At 60.1% G+C, this 14994-nt stretch overlaps 2 protein-coding genes across 10 annotated transcripts; both read left to right on the top strand.

The window, feature by feature from the left end:
• The first annotated feature begins 1 nt into the window (after nucleotide 1).
• Nucleotides 2-11282, top strand: AP5B1 (adaptor related protein complex 5 subunit beta 1). Of its 6 annotated transcripts, none has more exons than XM_039482500.1 (3): nucleotides 2-133; nucleotides 7479-7653; nucleotides 8042-11282. In XM_039482500.1, the coding sequence occupies exons 2-3, from the start codon at nucleotides 7501-7503 to the stop codon at nucleotides 10643-10645; spliced, it is 2757 nt and encodes a 918-aa protein (XP_039338434.1). In that variant the 5' UTR covers nucleotides 2-133; nucleotides 7479-7500; the 3' UTR covers nucleotides 10646-11282. The 6 variants fall into 6 exon arrangements, with proteins under 6 accessions (XP_039338434.1, XP_039338433.1, XP_039338429.1 ...); XM_039482499.1 differs by lacking the exon at nucleotides 2-133 and adding an exon at nucleotides 6505-6618; XM_039482495.1 differs by lacking the exon at nucleotides 2-133 and adding an exon at nucleotides 6884-7032.
• On the top strand, nucleotides 10535-14954 carry RNASEH2C (ribonuclease H2 subunit C). 4 transcript variants are annotated; one of them, XM_039482504.1, is made up of 5 exons: nucleotides 10535-10668; nucleotides 12565-12752; nucleotides 13019-13131; nucleotides 13454-13573; nucleotides 14802-14954. In XM_039482504.1, exons 2-5 carry the CDS (start codon nucleotides 12599-12601, stop codon nucleotides 14832-14834), a joined length of 420 nt encoding a protein of 139 aa, XP_039338438.1. In that variant the 5' UTR covers nucleotides 10535-10668; nucleotides 12565-12598; the 3' UTR covers nucleotides 14835-14954. The 4 variants fall into 4 exon arrangements, with proteins under 4 accessions (XP_039338438.1, XP_039338437.1, XP_039338439.1 ...); XM_039482503.1 differs by lacking the exon at nucleotides 10535-10668 and adding an exon at nucleotides 11901-12047; XM_039482505.1 differs by lacking the exon at nucleotides 10535-10668 and adding an exon at nucleotides 12054-12174.
• Nucleotides 14955-14994: the final 40 nt, after the last annotated feature.

The following is a 14994-nucleotide window of genomic DNA, read 5'->3' on the forward strand; positions in this document are numbered from 1 at the left end:
GGAGCAGGCAGGCTCCCGGGGTTCTCCGATAGCTGCTTCCCTGCCCGGAGAGCCAGGACTTTTGCAGGCTCCGATCCGGAGGGACGGACCGGATCGGGGAAGAAAAAGAACTGTACCTGCGCCGAGCTCATTAGTGAGTTTGTTTTTGAAGAAGGGGGTGGGGATGGCGCATGCGTTTGGAAATAACGGTGTCACCCACCTGTGCGCTACCTGCCCAACCGGTTCCCTGCCAGGAGGAGATTGTGTGACACCCACAGCTGGGGGCGCCCCCCCCCTTGTTTTCTTGCTGCTTCAGCGTTTCCGAAGAGGGAGCCGCTTGGGGCGGGGGGTTGAACAGGGGCGTGAACACACTCCCGGAGGGAGTGCGGGGGGGCGGGGGGAGCAGGGGGTGCAGTGAATACGCTGTGCTTGTGAGTGCGGATCCCCCAAGCCAGGGTGACCCAAACAGCTGGATCTTGATGCCATTGAATTTAACACCAGGAAAGGTATTTTCTTGGTTCAGGTCAGTGATTGGCCATAAGGACTTGGCCACACTTCAGTTGTTTTAAACCGATGTCGCTCCTCTCCCCCCGTCTCCCGCGCCTGCCCCATTGTATCACCCCCCCAGTGCACACAACACTGGACTGGTGTGAACAGCAACTTACACTGCATTGGCCTGGTGGTGGAGGTACTGCACCAGAATTCATAGTGAGTTGCACTAGTGTGCCCCTCTAGTGTGCATGTGCCAAGGTGGTTTGCATGAGTGTGGTCTGGTGTAAAAACCACCTGCACTGGCAGGGCTACACTAATGCACACACATAGGTGCAAGGACTCACTGCCCCACTCTGAGATTTTCCATCAACTAGCAGGCCCAGATCTCACCGGGTGGTCCCCGGGACCCCAAGCCTATCTCTCAGTGGCTGCCACAGGGTTCTGCCCATGCATAGGAGCTGGCAGAATCAAGGAGGAGGTCTGGCTTCATGGCTGCTGGACCGGGGACACCTTGCACCTGATCATTAGACGCGCCGAGCTCCCATAACCCCACATTGCTCCCCTCTCATTTAGGCATGGAAATAAGCTGCTGAGATCTTCCCACAGGGCTCGGCACCCCCATCTCTTATGACAATCCCCCCCATATTAGACCTCACTGGTGCTATGAATCCCTGTGCAAAATCCACCCTCTCCATTGTGGAGCACTGGGGCCCCGGGAATCAGGCCTCAGATGTCTCATGATGGGCTCTTGCAGCCAACAGTAGATGTTAGTCCCAAGCGCCCCAGGGGAAGGGGTGGGAAAGAGAAGCTGTGCTGTTTATTCCGGGGTGCAGCTCAGCTCCATCTGGAGGCGTCTGCTCCTGTTTCAAGGGACAAGTCAGCGGGGTGGTGCAGGTTGCGTTAGAGGGGAATGTCAGCATGGCGTGGGTTTGCGGGATGGAGGTTAGCCAGACTGCACTTAGCCAGGCTGGAAAAGCAACTTGGCAGGAATCTTAGAATCATAGACTCGTAGGACTGGAAGGGAGGTCATCTAGGCCAGGCCCCAGCACTCACGGCACGACTAAGTATGAATGAATTCCCCCCCTCCCCCGAGACACACGCATAGGGAGGGCATCTGCAAAGGTCCATGGAGCAAATTTTAATGCGCAGGATGTTCAGAGTTCAGATCCTGCACATGCACCCCCAGTAGTTCTCCCCCTTCTGCATGGAAATAAAAGCACACACCCCAGAAACAGATGCATCCCAGGTCTCCAAAGCCCTGAGTTTGAATGTGTTGGAGGGGGGAGGTTGAGGGGAAGGGTGTTTTGTGGGGGAATATATGGGACTGGGGGATGAGATGTTCTGGGGCGAGTGGTTACGGTGAGCAAGGGATTGTGGGTGAATTTGGGGTGGCATTTTGGGAGGCTTTGGGGGAGAGTTAGAGCAGGGAAGGCTGGGAGTCAGGGCTCCTGGGCTCTATCCCAGGCTCTGGGAAGGGAGTGAGGTCCCGTGGTAGAAAAGAGGGGGCTGAGGCTCAGGACTCCTGGGTTCTATTCCTTGCCCTAGGAGGGAGTGGGGTTAATTGGGCTAGAACAGCAGGGCTGGGAGTCAGGACCCCTGGGTTCTGATCCCAGCTCTGGGAGGAGAGTGGGAGAAGCAGGGGTAATGAAGAGATTTAGCCATGACCCACCTATCACAGCACTTAATCCCATATAGCCCCTTCTAACCATGTGTCCCCTGCCTCTGCCCCGCCTCCCCAGGTGGCTGCTTCGTGCAGCCCAGCAGATTCCCCGGTCTGGGAGGGGAAGGAACTGTTTGTGATTCACCCGCTGCTCAGGAGAGCCGGAGCGTCAGGCGGATGCTGGAAGCCAACGCCTGGCGGGTGCTGGGGGGGGTGGGGACAAGAGCCGCGGGCCCCGCTAGGCCCCGCTCCAAAGAATCTTAATTGCAGCCGGCTTGGCACCTGTCGGCCGAGATGCTCCTGGCACACACAGCACATTCCTGGGGCCAGGAGTCCCGCAAGCCAGGCCCTGACACACATAAACCTGGGAGCGGAACACAGACACTTCTTCAAGGGCTGCTGGCTCAAATCCAGGTCCAGGATGTGGGGACTGGCTGGCTCAGAGGGGTTGGGGATAGGACATGGCCTCTACCTTACCAACTTGGGGCTGGATGGGAACTGGTGCCCCCTAGAGGGGAAAGACCCCATTCCCTCCTCCTCCCAACCTGGATTGGAGCAACAGGCCTAGAATATGTGCCCCTTATCTGGGCGGGGAAGGTATGGACCCATTAATTATCTGTCCAGCCCCGCTCACGACTAGTACCAAGGAAAAGCGTGAAGCCTGAAACATATAATTATCCTGCCTATGTTTCCTCTAGTGGCTCTGTCCCATAACACGCCAGAGAGGGGCAGAGATCACCCCACCCACAGTTGCAATGCGGCCAGCCCTGGGGTGGAACGCACTGGAGTGGTGGAGGAGTGTAACAGCACACAGCAACGCTACACAGCAGTGGCAGCTGGGGGTGGGTGTTGGGGGAAGAGGTGGTCCAGGTTCAGTCTGAAACTGGGGCACAGAGAGGCAGAAGCCAAGTCAACAGAGCAGGGGTTTGGCCAGGACACTGGAGTTCACACACCAGCATGTGAGGAAAGTGCCAGGAGGTTTAACAACCATAAATGGGGCAGGGTCACGGTTTTACATCTCACTCGAATCAGTGAATCACAGTGATAGGACCAGCACAGCACCCCCATGAAGTGGAGAGCACCCCCTCCACTGAGCTCCCCCCTGGTGCTGCACAGGGAATTGGGGTCATCCCTGGCTGTGAGAGGAGGGTACCCCTAATGAGCCCTCCACCACACTCCCTGCAGCACAGCGCCCCTTCGCACTGCAGTTGACCATTGGGGCCAGCGGTGACTGAGAAGGGAGAGCACCTGCTACCCACTCCCTGCAGCTCCTTAGTGGTCTCCCCTCCCATCCCAACTGAAACCAGGCCTGCTTAGCCTGCCATCTCCAGGCATCCCAGCATAGGCAGGGCTCCCGCTGCCTCCTGAGCCTCAGCCCACAGGCAAAGCGGATGTCAGCATGTCTTGGATGTGGGAAACACCCAGGGCCAGGCAGGTGGTGCCAGCCCAACGGGTTCAACCAAATACCCGGGTGAATAACCTCAGGGAGGAGAAGACAACAAACAGGAATTCTGGGATGGCAGCGTATCTAGTGGTTGGAGGGAGCAAGGCCTCCTGGGATTTAGCCCTGCTCCTGGTGGGGAAGTGAGGTCAGAACAAAGGGGGGCTGTGAGGCAGAACCCCTGAATTCTATGCCTCAGTTTCCCCTCACTCCATTGAAGGGATTCTCCTGGCTGGGCGGTTTCATTGGCACATGTGGGCACCTAGCTGTGAGGCAGACAAGCTGTGAGGTTGGTGATGATGAGCTGTGTTGGGCACAGCCCAGGCTCGTGGCACTGGCAGCCTGTGCACTGCAGCACATAGCCTGCGTCTATAACATGCCTTCAAAGAACTTGGCTAATTAACCCACAAGTGAAGCAGCATCAAAACCACTCACACAGGGAAACTGAGGCACCACCACTTCCTTGGAGCCAGCACTAGGGATACAACCCAGTTCTCACTCCAGCCCTCATAACCACTAGGCTCCCCTCCCCTCCCACAGCTGCAAATAGAAGAACCCAGGTGTCCTGGCTTCCAGACCACTAGACTCTACTCCCATAACCAGGGATAGAACCCAGGTGTCCTGGCTCCCAGCCAGGCTCTCTGGGTTGGGGTGCTCCCAAAATCCCAGCTGGAGTTTCGACCTGGCTAGTTCCTGGTGTTGGGACACGTCCCAGCCTCAGCCCCGGGGGGGATGAGTCTCGTGGCAGGGATGGGGCAGACGCGGGGGAACCAGTCTGGATGTGGACAGGAGGGGTGCGGCTGGAGCCTGGGGGGGGAGGGCTGTCCCTAGCTCTACCACTGACTCACTGGTGATCCTTCCCGCTCCTTGCCTCAATTTCCCCATCTCCTCATGGGGATGGCATCTCTGAGAGGCTACCCAGAGACACCGAATAGTGCCAAATGGATCCATGTTTAATATATACCACTAGTGCTTTTCACCCCCTGCCCAGTGCTGAGATGCAGCCACCTTGGGGGTGGTGCACAGGGTCTGTTTAACAATCCACAGTAACACCACATAACAGTTTTGGACAGGAAGTGAAAAATAATTTTGTATCCACTTGAAACTGCAGGGTTTATTGAGACAAGCTATAAACAGCAGAGGAGGAATTTGTCTGGGCACTGGGGTGGAGTACCCTGCGCTAACCACTAGCCCCCATTGCCTTCCCAGAGCCATAAACAGAAACCAGGATTTCTGACTCCGGCCCCCTTCACCCCAGGCCTTGCTGCTCCTCCTGCCGCTGGGTTCCTCCCTTCTCGCCCCCGCGCCTGGCTAGGGGAGCAGGAAGCTCCCGGCTCCACGTGGGGGCCTCTCCCTGTGCCCCAGGCAGGCCCCGTTCCCGCTGCCATACAGTTAAGTTTCGCTGCCCGCCCACACTCCAACCTATCCCAGCCTTCCCAAGCAAGTAACTCCCTCTCCTCATCCCCTAATCCCAGTGCTGGGGGAACCTGCCCAAGGCTCTGATTACTGGCAGTGCCTGAGCCCCAGGCCAAGAGGGTATCTCCAACCCAGCAGTGCCATGGCTGCTGGCTGAGGGGGGAGGCAGAGGGTAGGAGTTATATCAGGGCAAGTGTGTGAAATAATGAGGGGGATGAAGGAGTTGGGGGAAGAGCAGAAGATACAACGGGCTGCCCTGTGCCTCTTTCCCCCATCTGCCCAACCCATGTCATGCCCTAGGCTCAGTGGGGCACAATCTGCCTCTATGTGTGTCTTCTTTGGCCCCACAGAGCTATGCATGGGGTCAAGGGGTCTTGGGGATAGTGGGGGCTGCAGGCCAGGATTCTGGGGCCTTGTCAGAGCTAGTGGGGGCGGGGGAATCCAGAGCTGGAATAGCAAGAGGCTGTGAGTTGGGATTGAGGGGCATTAGCAGAGATTAGGGGGGCCAAGCTGTGATAGCAGGGTAGGGGGCACCACTCAGCCCCTAGGTACCTGCAACTTGTTAGCCGAGGTCTCTGGTATGGCTCAGGTGGAGGTGGTTTCATGAGACTGTTACTCAGAGGTTACACAACGAAACTGAAGCAAGTCGGCACCTGCTTCTGCCCCCTCATCCCAGACCTCCGGGGCAACAGAGCCAGGACTCAGCCATCGCCTCCTCCGTTAGATGCTCTGGAGACAGAGCCCTGCCACTCCTTCCTGCTCCATCCCATAGGCCAGTCTTGCCTGTCACCCTCAACCCCAACCTCCTGCTAACTCAGCCCTGGGCTCCCCAACAGCTCTGCCAGCACCATTCAGTCCCACCCCCTGCTATCCCAGTCCTGGGCTCCTCACTAGCTCTGCCACTGCCAGTGCCCCTCAGCTTGGATTTGCAGCCCCCTGATATCCCTCCACCCAGTGCCCTGAAACTGACGAGGATCCTGTGCGGATGGGGTGATGTGGGGTGACAGTCCTTGAGGGTGAGAGGAATCCATGGCTGGATGGGCCCATTGGTCGGGGGTGGGGGTTGGAGCAGGCAGCGACAGAGAGGAGAGGGGTTGCTCCGGTTGGGGGACGGGTAATGTTGCGGGCGAAGGGGTGTACCCAGAGCAGCGAGGCAGGGGGAGGGGCCGGGCAGTGACGCGGGGAGGGGGATACCCGCGGGAGGGGCCGGGCAATGACTTGGGGGAGGAGGATACGGGGGCTAGTGACGCGGGGGGCAGTAAGGCAGGGGGGATACCCCGGGGGGAGGGGCCAAGCCGTGACGCGGGGAGAGGGATACCCCGGGGGGCAGTAAGGCAGGGGGGATACCCCGGGGGAGGGGCCAGGCAGTGACGCGGGGAATGGGAATACCCGGGGGAGGGGCCGGGCAGTGACTCGGGGGAGGAGGATGGGGGGGTAGTAAGGCGCGGGGATACCCCGGGGGGAGGGGCCAGGCAGTGACGCGGACAGGGGGGATACCCCGGGGGGAGGGGCCGGGCAGTGACGCGAGGACATACTGGGGAGCACGGCCCGGCTGAGCAGCTCTGGCCCCATCTAGCGGCCGGCGGGGAAGCAGGAAGGGCGGGGGCCGAGGCGGCTGCTGCGTCGGGCGGTGAGCGGGCCGGGCTGGGACTCAGGGGGATGCCCCGGGGTTCCCCCGTGGAGGGGGCCGGGTAGGGGCAGCGTCGCCTCCTTCCCTTGGGGCGGGGATTCCCTGGGGCCATCTCGGGCTGCCGCACTGAGACCCCCCCCCAACATAGCCCGCCAGGAAGCCCCGCCCCAGCGCCCCCGTTACCCACAACCCCCCACCCCCAGCTATTGCCCCAACACTCTCCACTCCCTATCACCCACAATCCCCTGGGGTCCCGACCCAGCACCGCCATATTCTCTGTTACCCACACTCCCTTGCGTGGGGCCATCTTGGACCCCTTCCTCCATTGCCCACACTCCCCTGCGTGGGACCCTGGGCCATGGACCCCCCATTACTCACATTCCCGTGCGTGGGCCCGTTCCCCAGCGCCCCCGGGTACCCAGCAGTCATCTGTTCTCCAGGATTCTGAATCTTCTGAATACCCTGCCCGCCCCCAGCCCCTGCTCGCTCTTACCGAAACCCCAAGGCTCCCACTCGTCCCTGGCCTCAATCGGTGCCCCACGGGGCCCCTCCAGCTGCCCCCCCTTTCCTGGGATTGCTACTTGCCCCCTTTCTTTGATGCCTCGGTTTCCTCAGGATTAAAACTGGGTTAGTAGTGGCCCGGCCCACAGAGAGAGTCCTGATTCTCAGGTCGATAATCCCATTACATACAGGCACTGAGATGTGGCCACCACTGAGTTGTGGGCGGGGGGGGGGGCTGTTTATACAAAGATCCCTGTCCAGTGCTGCCACCTCTGGGGCTGGGCTTGAGTGAGACTAGCAGCTTGTGGCTCTGGTGTGGGACACTCTTTTGCTCAGACCAGCTTCTCTCTCCCACCCAGGTGGTCCCTCCCAGGGGTTGCCATGAGTGTGCGGAGTGGGGAGAGCTGGGCCCAGCTTATAACAACCTTCCGAGCAGGCCCCACAGCCTTTCTTCTGGCCTGTGGGAGTGATGATACCTTCCTGGCTGAGCTGCTGCAGGACCTGAGCAGCGAGAGGATCAGTGAGCAAACCAAGGTATGTGGGGTTGGCAGGACGCCTGGGTTCTTTTCTTGGCTTGGGGAGGGATGTAATGGGCTAAAGCAAGTTTATACAGGGATTCCTGGGTTTTATCTTCAGCTTTGGAGGAGGAATGGAGTGGGGTTTAGTGGTCAAAGCTGTGGGGGACTCCTGGGTTGTCTCTTTGGCTTTGCGAGGTGAGTAGGGTCTAGTAGTTAGAGCAGTGGGGCTGGGAGTCAGGACACCTAGCTTCTATCCCTGGCTAGAGCAGGGGCATGGGAGTCAAGACTCCTGGGTTCTGTTAGTGGCTTTCCCGTTCTATCTCATGGTGGTGCCTCTGTGCATCGCAGCCCACAGTGGCAGCTCCCTGACTGCACTCCTCTCTCTTTCTCTCTCTCTGTTGCAGGTCTCCATGCTGACCCTTCTGCTGGAGTTCCCCACCCTGCTGTGCCCAGACCCCGAAGTGGGTGAGCAGGTGGCTGGCTCTCTCCTAGCTAACTTTGCCCAGCTGCCCCATTCACCCAAGCTGTCCTGGCTGCGGCGCCACCTACTGGTGGTGGTGGGGACTGTGCTGATCTCCACTGAGGCCTTTGGGGAGGGCTCCCAGGCCTCTCGTGACTACCTCTCTCTGCTGCTGCACCTGGCCTCGGACCTCAACGACCAGCGGCAAGGGCCGGGTGATCATGGGGTGCGGGCAGCCGCCTGTGAGAGTCTGAGGGAGCTGGAGTGCTGCTACCCCGGCCTCTTCTCCCGGCGGTTGGACTCGCTGCGCTCCATGCAGCAGCAGGAGCTCACGCCTGTCCACCAGGGCTATACGCTGCTGTACAGCCTGGCCCTGCGCAATGCCGTGCTGCTGCTGGCCCGCCGGGGCGAGGGGGCTCTCAGTGAATTGCTGGCTGGCAACGAGGGGCTGGCGTGGGAGGCGGTGGGGAACGCCGGGGCAGTCTCTCCAGCGTCCCTTGACCGCCTGCTGCTGCTGCCCACCCCGGCCGAGACCAAGGAGCTGAAGTCGGTGCTGTCCCAGCTGCTGGATGGCTCCTATCTGCTGACACCACCTGCCCAGAGCCAGCTTCTGTGGCATCTGGCCCAGGTGGTGTGTGTGATCCGCACCCAGTCACCTGCCATCTTCAAGGCGCAGCTGGTGCGGTTGTTTGGCACAGCCCATGTGGCGCTGCTGCACGCCAGTCTGCAGCTCAAAGGGCTTTTCACCGACAGCCTCTTCACGGCCGAGGACGAAGCTTTCCTCCTGCGCCGTCTGGTGGGCATGGCCCAGCATCCCTCACTGCCCTCGCCCCTCAAACTCTTCTACCTCGACTGCCTGCTGCACTTCCCCGAGAACCGCCCGCTGGGCTCTGGCTCTGAGGAGGGGCTGCCCGTCCTGCTCACACCCCGCCTGGCCTCCTGCCTCTTCCCCTCCCTCTTCAACGACCCGGGCACCATGCTGGCACGCCTCAACCTGCTGAGCCTGGTGTGCCTGGAAAACCAGGGCCCCGAGGCTGAGCGAGGTGTTGGGTATATCTTTGAGCATGTCCTGGCACTGGCAGACACCGTGGCAGGTAAAGGTGGGCGTGAGGCCACTGGGCTCTTCTTCCGAGCCGCCTACCTCTTTGCCCGCTACTTTGGCTCAAGGCCACAGCTTATGGGAGAGCTGACGGGCACCCTGGTGGGGCTGTATCGCCAGCGCTGCTCCCTGGCCCCCAACCTCATCAACCTGCTCAATGAGACCCAGGCAGTGCTGGATGACCCAGCCTGGCCCACATCCTTGAGCAAGGCCCTGCAGGAGCTGACTGTGGGCATGCCGCTGCTGCCACCCTGGGAGCAGGAGCTGGGCTGGCACCTCAAGCTGTTGGCCCGGGTGGCAAAGGAGAGTGGGGTCCCACAGGGCAGCACACTTGGGTTTCTGCAGCGCCTGGTGCGGCTGGCAGGTGCTGGACAGTTGGGAGATTGGTACGTTGGCCAGGCTTTGCTGAGTGTCTGCCGCAACCTGCTGCAGCACCAGCCTCCGCCTGCCATGGGGTGCCAGCTGGCTGAGCTGCTCCAAGACGTCTCACTGAGCTACCCGGATGTGGACGTGCAGGATCGGGCTCGCTTCTACTACATACTCCTGTCGTGCCTGTCTGGGGACAAGCTGGGGGCAGTGCTGGCACCTGGGGGGCGCCTCAAAGCCCGGACTCTCTCCTCCTCCATCATGGCAGACAGCGAGAACTTCGCCGCCGCACTGACCGTGCACCCAGCCCCGCAACCCCTGCTGCTGCTGCAGCGTGAGGCCCCAGCCAAGCCCACCCTGGTACCAGTGCCAGCCTCCCAGCCGTGCCCTGCTGATGCTCAGGAGGTGAAGGCCTGCTGCCGACGGCTCCTGGAGCTGCATTCTCCAGCCCGGCTCAGCCTGACGTACCGGCTGCTTCACACAGGGTCCTCACCTGAGCGACTCTTCTGCCTTCTGCTGCGCTTCGAGTGCTCCGACAACTTCTATGAACCAGTGCCTGACGTGTGCGTGCCCTGCCTCTCCGCCACCCACCCATCTCCCATCCTCACACTCCACCTGCAGCCCCGCTGCCCCTACCCCACCGAACTGGCAGTGAGCGCCTTGTACACCACGCAGACCGGCCTCACCTACTGCAGCCAGCTAGAACCACTGCGGGTGGCCTTTCCGGACATTTTCCTGCCTCTGGCACTGCCCGTGAATTGGGACTGTGAGAGCCGGCGCCACCTCTTTGACACCCTCTGGTCCTCCCTGTGCCCAGAGGGGTCAGGTGACTGCGCCGAGAGCCTCTTTTGCTGGCCCACCACCCAACAGCCCTTGGGTGTCCTGGTGCAGGCTCACTTTGCCAGCTACCTAGTGGCAGAGGAGTCGGGCACCTACAAGATTGCCATAGCCCTGCCTCCCCACTACCATGTGCTGCTACAGGCACAGGGGACCCAGGGGGCAGCACGTGTCACCATTCGCACTGACAACTGGAAGGTGCTCCCCCACCTGAGTGCCTACCTGCGGAAGGTGGTGGTGGAGTGACAGCCTCAAATAGGGATTGAGAGGTATTTGTGAGTTGGGCACCCCCCAGAAAGGGGGATCTGTGAGTGGGAGTAAAGGGGACATGTCTCCAACCACCTGGGGGGGATTTGAGAGTGGACATAGGGAGACACATCTCCTGTCCCCTAAGGGGCCAATCTCTGAGCGGGGCTGGGAGCCTGAAATGTAAATGTCTGAAGCTCTGTACAAATGCCTTTTGCAAGTAAAATTTGCAGTGAAATGAACAAATTAGTGCATGTGGGGAGGAGTGCATTGGAGTAGGGACAGGGTGGTGCATGGGGAGCTGTGGGGGAAGATGCAATGGGGTGGAGCTGAAGGAGCGTGGAGGTGGTACTATGCATTTGTGGGGAGTGCAATGAGGTGGTGCTGTGTGTCTGAGCTCCTGTACTGTTCCTAGCTAATGGGGAGGCTCCAGCACTGGTGCTGCTTGGAGCAGCTGAGCTGTAGTGCTGAAAGGACAGTTGGGATGCATTCTCCCCCTCACAAGCTGGAGGACTCTGTGTCTGCCCTGTGGGCCCAATGCAGAAAGGAGGGTTTTGTTTCTGAGGCCTGTTCAGTCCCTGGCTACTCTGCTGGTACAGGGGTTGGTGAGCAGGGGCTGGCCCTAGGTGCTTTGTCACCCAGGGTGGAAAAGGTTTTTGGTGTCCCATGCCAGGGCTCTGGTGCCCCCAAATGAGGTAAGTTGGTGTCCCTGAATGTTGGTTCCCAGGCTGGCCCCCCTGCTTGCCGGCCCCCAGAAGCCTGGCTCTGTTGAGTCGTGCCTGTGGGGATGTGCAGGGACGGGAAGGGGACCCTGCTTTGCTGGGAACACAACTCACAATGCAATCAGCTGTCTCCATGGCAACTGCTGATAGGGTGACCAGACAGCAAATGTGAAAAATCGGGATGGGGGGGGGTAATAGGAGCCTATGTAAGAAAAAGACCCCAAAATCGGGACTGTCCCTATAAAATCAGGACATCTGGTCACCCTAACTGCTGAGCAGGGTCTGAATTAGGATTGTTCCCTCCGGTACAAAAACATCGGCCAGCTGGCAGTTCCCCCTGCACAGCTCCCTCCAGCGGGCAACCCCGCTCTGAATGCAACCCAGGGTCCTATCCCTGCCCTGAGCCAGCCAGCCAGGCCCTGCTGCCGCATGTGGGTCAGCGCGGGGGAGGGAGGCGCTCCAGAGGCTGCTTCTCCATCTTCCCGCATGATCGGAGGGAGGGGTTTCACTCAGGCTGGAAACTACCATACCCATCATGCACCGGGGGCGAGGCTTGCCTCCTGCGGCGTGCGCTGGCCTCAGGACTACAGCCCCCAGCATGCACCGGGATAGGAGTGCGGTGCGGTGTGCAGGGATTTCCGTCCCCGTGCTGCGCGCGGGACGCTCGGAGAGGGCGGCAGGTGAGCGGGGCTCCAGGCGGGGAGAAGCCGGCGGAAGGGGACGCGCCTAGCGGCCCCGAGACCCTACTCACTACGGCCCCATCCCGGGTAGCGTCCTGCCCACGTGGGGAGGCGGATTCCTGACAAGGTTCCGCCCCTGGCCCCCCAGAAACTCTCCCCCACGCCCGCCAGGGATGAGGCGCCCTGCTCAGGAACCTCCCCCCCCACCCCCCGTGCCAGGGATGAGGTGCCCTGGTCAGGAACTGCCCCCCCCCCGTGCCAGGGATGAGGCGCCCTGCTCAGGAACCTCCCCACCCCGTGCCAGGGATGAGGCGCCCTGCTCAGGAACTGCCCCCGTGCCAGGGATGAGGCGCCCTGCTCAGGAACTGCCCCGTGCAGGGATGAGGTGCCCTGCTCAGGAACTGCCCCCGTGCCAGGGATGAGGTGCCCTGGTCAGGAACTGCCCCGTGCAGGGATGAGGTGCCCTGGTCAGGAACTGCCCCCACAACCCTCCCCCTCTCACTATCTCTCTTGCCAGGCCCCAGCTGAGCAGTGCCTGCCTCTGGAGCAAGATGTCTGAGAGAAGCAGCCCCATTCGGCTGGACCTGAGCTCCCTGCGGGGGGCGCCCCAAGATGTCCTACACCTGCTGCCCTGCGAGGTGGAGCACAACGGCAGTGCCCCAGTGGACAGATACTTCACCCCGGCCATCCGCCAGGGCTTGCAGGGTTGGTGACTCCCTCCATGCCAGGGGATGCTGTGCCACAGGGAGTAGGATGGGGGCTCCCACTCCTTAGTCAGTGCTGACCTTAAGGGCACTGTGCTGCTGCAGGGATGGGATGGGGGCTCTGTAAGGGGTGCTCTCCCCTCAATCAGCATAGACCCCAGTACCCCTGCATGGAACTTGAGTTGCTGTGCCCATTTCTCAGTCGAGTGCATCCCCTGGCCAGGTTCCTCTGTCTCCCCAGCTCAGTGTCGGTCTCTCTCCCCGCAGAGAAATCTGTATCCTTCCGTGGCAGGAGCCTCAAGGGGCAGGAGGTGATGGTGCCCCAAGGTTATGTGGGGCTGGTTCTGAAGGAGGATCAAAGGCCTTGCACAGAGGAGGAGGTGAGCAGTGGTGGGGTCGATAGGGGAGAAGCAGCCCTGGGATGCTAGCACCTGCCTGGGGGAAGGCTATGGGGCTGGACCCATGGTCTTGCCTTGGGCTGGGATCCAGCAGGAGGGGGCACTGATAGCTTCTGGGGACACATGCCCCCTTTGGGGCTGGGTGGGAGGGGTGGTGTTACCCCTCTGGGGACAAGGCCATCAGAGCTGGTAACAGCGTAGTGTTAGCCCTCATGCTAAAGGGAGGTGTGCCTTGGAGCTGGCTGGGGGCCCCCTCAGCCCACTGCCTGTCCCCCTCCCTGACTCCCAGCCTCCCGTGCTGCAGGAGCGGACGCTGCAGCTGAAATCAACTTTTGGGACGCTGACAGTTTGGAACCTGGAGTGGGCTCCAAGTGCGGATGATGGGCTGCTCCTGGCTCTGAGCTGGCCAGGGATTGCAGAGGCCGTAAGTACTGATGTGCTGCTCTCCTGTCCGTTACCCCCACCCCAGAACGGCGAGAGGGGCTGGTGGCGCGTGTTAGGGCCTGGTCTTGCTGCTGCAGCAACTACAAAGGGATGGGGGCAAGATTCCCCCTCCCCATTCCACAAAGACTCTTACACTAGCTCTGTTTGGTCCATTATAGCAATGAACAGGTATGTTCTCAGCCCTGCCCCATCCAATCATGAGGCTGCTTTTGTGGTTCACCCAGTATCCCTTGAGTTGCTAGGGGTGAGGCAATCATTACATCCCATAATACCCCTGCATTGACCTACACACTCTGTTAGTGAAGGGGGGCTGGCTGTGTGTATGGGGCCTGGTAAATGCCATAATGATTGGTCCCCTCAGAGTGAGTCAAATACTCTGGGATGAAATAACTACAGGGGAGTCACATCTTACGCAGGGGTTAGGTTCTGAAGTCCGTGCGTAAGGCGAAAATCACATATAGTCAAACACTCATTGAATGGAATGGCGGGTGGAATCGCCCGCACTACAGGTACAGTATTTAAATTGCTATTTTTCTGTTGTTTGTTTTGCTGAGTGTGTATAGTTAAAATCGCACAAGTTAAAGGTGCCTACGATGCAACTCCACTGTATAGCCCATAATTTATACCCTCCGTAGACACCCAGCCATGCCCCTGCCCCATAATATATCCCCGGTACCCCAGCAGCTGTGAATAGGGGGAATGCCTCCAGGCCTAGCAGGGGGCAGAGTACTGAGGCTGTCTTGGCCTGCAAGGGGTGGCCGGGTGTTCTTGGGCCTTGACGTGGGCCAAATGGAAGATGCTGTCCAAAGCATTCTGCCCAGCCTGGCAGGTACTACCCCCTTGTGGGGGAACGTGGCAAAGGCAAAGTAATTGCCGTGCAGGACTGGGGCTCAGAACTCCTGCCCTTGCCCCCCATCTGTGCCTCAGTTTCCCCTCCACTCTGTTGATTTAGACAGAGCTTCATGAAGCAATGAGTCTCCTGGGGTGTTTGTGCAATGCTTGGCCCAATAGGAGCCCCAGTCTCAGTGGGGGGGAGCAGTGTAGGGCTGGGTACAATGGGGGACCTCCCCACTTTGTCAGGGCCTCTAGGCAGTACTGTGCTACACCTAACAGCAGCAGCTGTTCCTGCACTGTTATTCCTTCAGGGCTGGAATCCTATGGGTGTGGGGGGGCAGGTGACTTTTGACAGGTCACCTCTCTCATTGCAGATCCATGCACCAGTGTCAAGGAAGGAACAGTGAGTCCATGGCGGAGGCAGCGGTCCCAGGACTGCCAGCCACTGGCTGCTGCTGTGGTCTGCATTGGGGTTTTGTTTTGGCGTGGTGGCTCCATGCTGAGAATACATGGATCTCACAAAGATACCTGCTTGGTTTGAGTCATGATTCCAGAGTTCACTGAGCC

Source organism: Mauremys reevesii, linkage group 7, assembly GCF_016161935.1.
Source record: "Mauremys reevesii isolate NIE-2019 linkage group 7, ASM1616193v1, whole genome shotgun sequence".
Taxonomy (NCBI): Eukaryota; Metazoa; Chordata; order Testudines; family Geoemydidae; genus Mauremys; species Mauremys reevesii.

Bases quoted from the DNA above. Each gene is read 5' to 3' on its own strand.
- AP5B1 (XM_039482495.1), top strand. From the start codon at position 6,977: ATGGACCCCCCATTACTCACATTCCCGTGCGTGGGCCCGTTCCCCAGC. The intron at 7,033-7,478 runs GTACCCAGCAGT...TCTCCCACCCAG, and splicing joins CCGTTCCCCAGCGCCCCCGG to GTGGTCCCTCCCAGGGGTTG. The intron at 7,654-8,041 runs GTATGTGGGGTT...TCTCTGTTGCAG, and splicing joins GGATCAGTGAGCAAACCAAG to GTCTCCATGCTGACCCTTCT.
- RNASEH2C (XM_039482504.1), top strand. From the start codon at position 12,599: ATGTCTGAGAGAAGCAGCCCCATTCGGCTGGACCTGAGCTCCCTGCGG. The intron at 13,132-13,453 runs GTGAGCAGTGGT...CCCGTGCTGCAG, and splicing joins GGCCTTGCACAGAGGAGGAG to GAGCGGACGCTGCAGCTGAA. The intron at 13,574-14,801 runs GTAAGTACTGAT...CTCTCATTGCAG, and splicing joins GGCCAGGGATTGCAGAGGCC to ATCCATGCACCAGTGTCAAG.